The sequence below is a fragment of the Manacus vitellinus genome, unplaced genomic scaffold, assembly GCF_001715985.3.
Source record: "Manacus vitellinus isolate BGI_N305 unplaced genomic scaffold, ASM171598v3 scaffold_24_pilon, whole genome shotgun sequence".
NCBI lineage: Eukaryota > Metazoa > Chordata > Aves > Passeriformes > Pipridae > Manacus > Manacus vitellinus.
The window spans coordinates 1,630,584-1,631,570 of record NW_021939798.1 but is presented as its reverse complement, the minus strand read 5'-3'; the positions used below and the strand labels follow the sequence as shown (position 1 = coordinate 1,631,570).

The 987-nt window shown below is 61.3% G+C and overlaps 1 protein-coding gene across 1 annotated transcript in view; it reads left to right on the top strand.

The window, feature by feature from the left end:
• Positions 1-2: 2 nt before the first annotated feature.
• Positions 3-987, top strand: part of SHISA6 (shisa family member 6) — a gene marked incomplete at its 5' end in the record, with an annotated part of 261,715 nt that continues 260,730 nt past the window's right edge. Inside the window, one exon of the mRNA XM_029960053.1 lies at positions 3-355. Coding sequence (XP_029815913.1) covers positions 3-355 — 353 coding nt within the window. The remainder of the gene's footprint in view (positions 356-987) is intronic.

Genomic DNA, 987 nt, shown 5'->3' with positions numbered 1-987 from the left:
AGTGGGACAAGGAGTTCGAGTGCAACAACAGCCTCACGGGCTTCCGCTACTGCTGCGGCACCTGCTTCTACCGCTTCTGCTGCAACAAGCGCGCCGAGAAGCTCAACCAGAGCTTGTGCCGCAACTACAAGAGCCCCGAGTGGGCCCACCCCACCACGGCCAGCGGAGCCCTGCCCGCCGACGGCGGCGACGGCGGCGACGGGGACGCCAACAAGTACGACCCGGACAAGGACAGCACCAACGCCACCGTCTACATCTCGTGCGGGGCCATCGCCTTCGTGCTCATCGCCGGCGTCTTTGCCAAGGTGGCCTACGACAAGGCACGGCGCCCGCCCCGGGAGATGAACATACACAGGTGCGCCCCCTCCCCTGCCTCCAGCGCCCTCCCGGCCAGGGACAGCCCCCTCCCTCTCTGAGTGTTCCCCCTTTGCAAAGTCTGCTCAAGGGTTTCCTCGTTGCACTCCCCATCCAAGGGTTTCCCACTTGCGCAGCCTGTCCAAGAGTTTCCCCATTGCATGAGCCTTCCGAGAATTCCACCTTTGAACTGGCTGTCCGAGGGTTCGGTTTTTACACCACCTGTGCAAGGAGTCCCCTTTGAACTACCCATTCAAGTCCTTGTGCTTTGCACTGGCTGACCGTGAGTTTCCCCCTGCTCCACCTTCCAAGGATTTCCCCAGTGCCATGGCTGTCTAAGGGCTCCCCTTTTGTGCCACCTGTCCAAACGATCTTCCATCGTGCTGTCACTTCGAGGGCTCCCCCCTTGAGTCACTCACCCAAGGGTTTTCCCCTGGCTGTCCAAGAGTTCTCTCTTTGCACCACACGTCAAAGGATTTTCCTTTTCCATCCTCTATCCAGGAGTTCCTCCTTTGCACGTTCTTATCAGGGACACCCCCACCTCTCGGTGCCTCCCGATCCCATCCCACCTCGGTGCCTGTCCTGCTGCCCCACGGCCCCATTCGTGGATCGCCGTCCCGCGGCTTCAGCGGC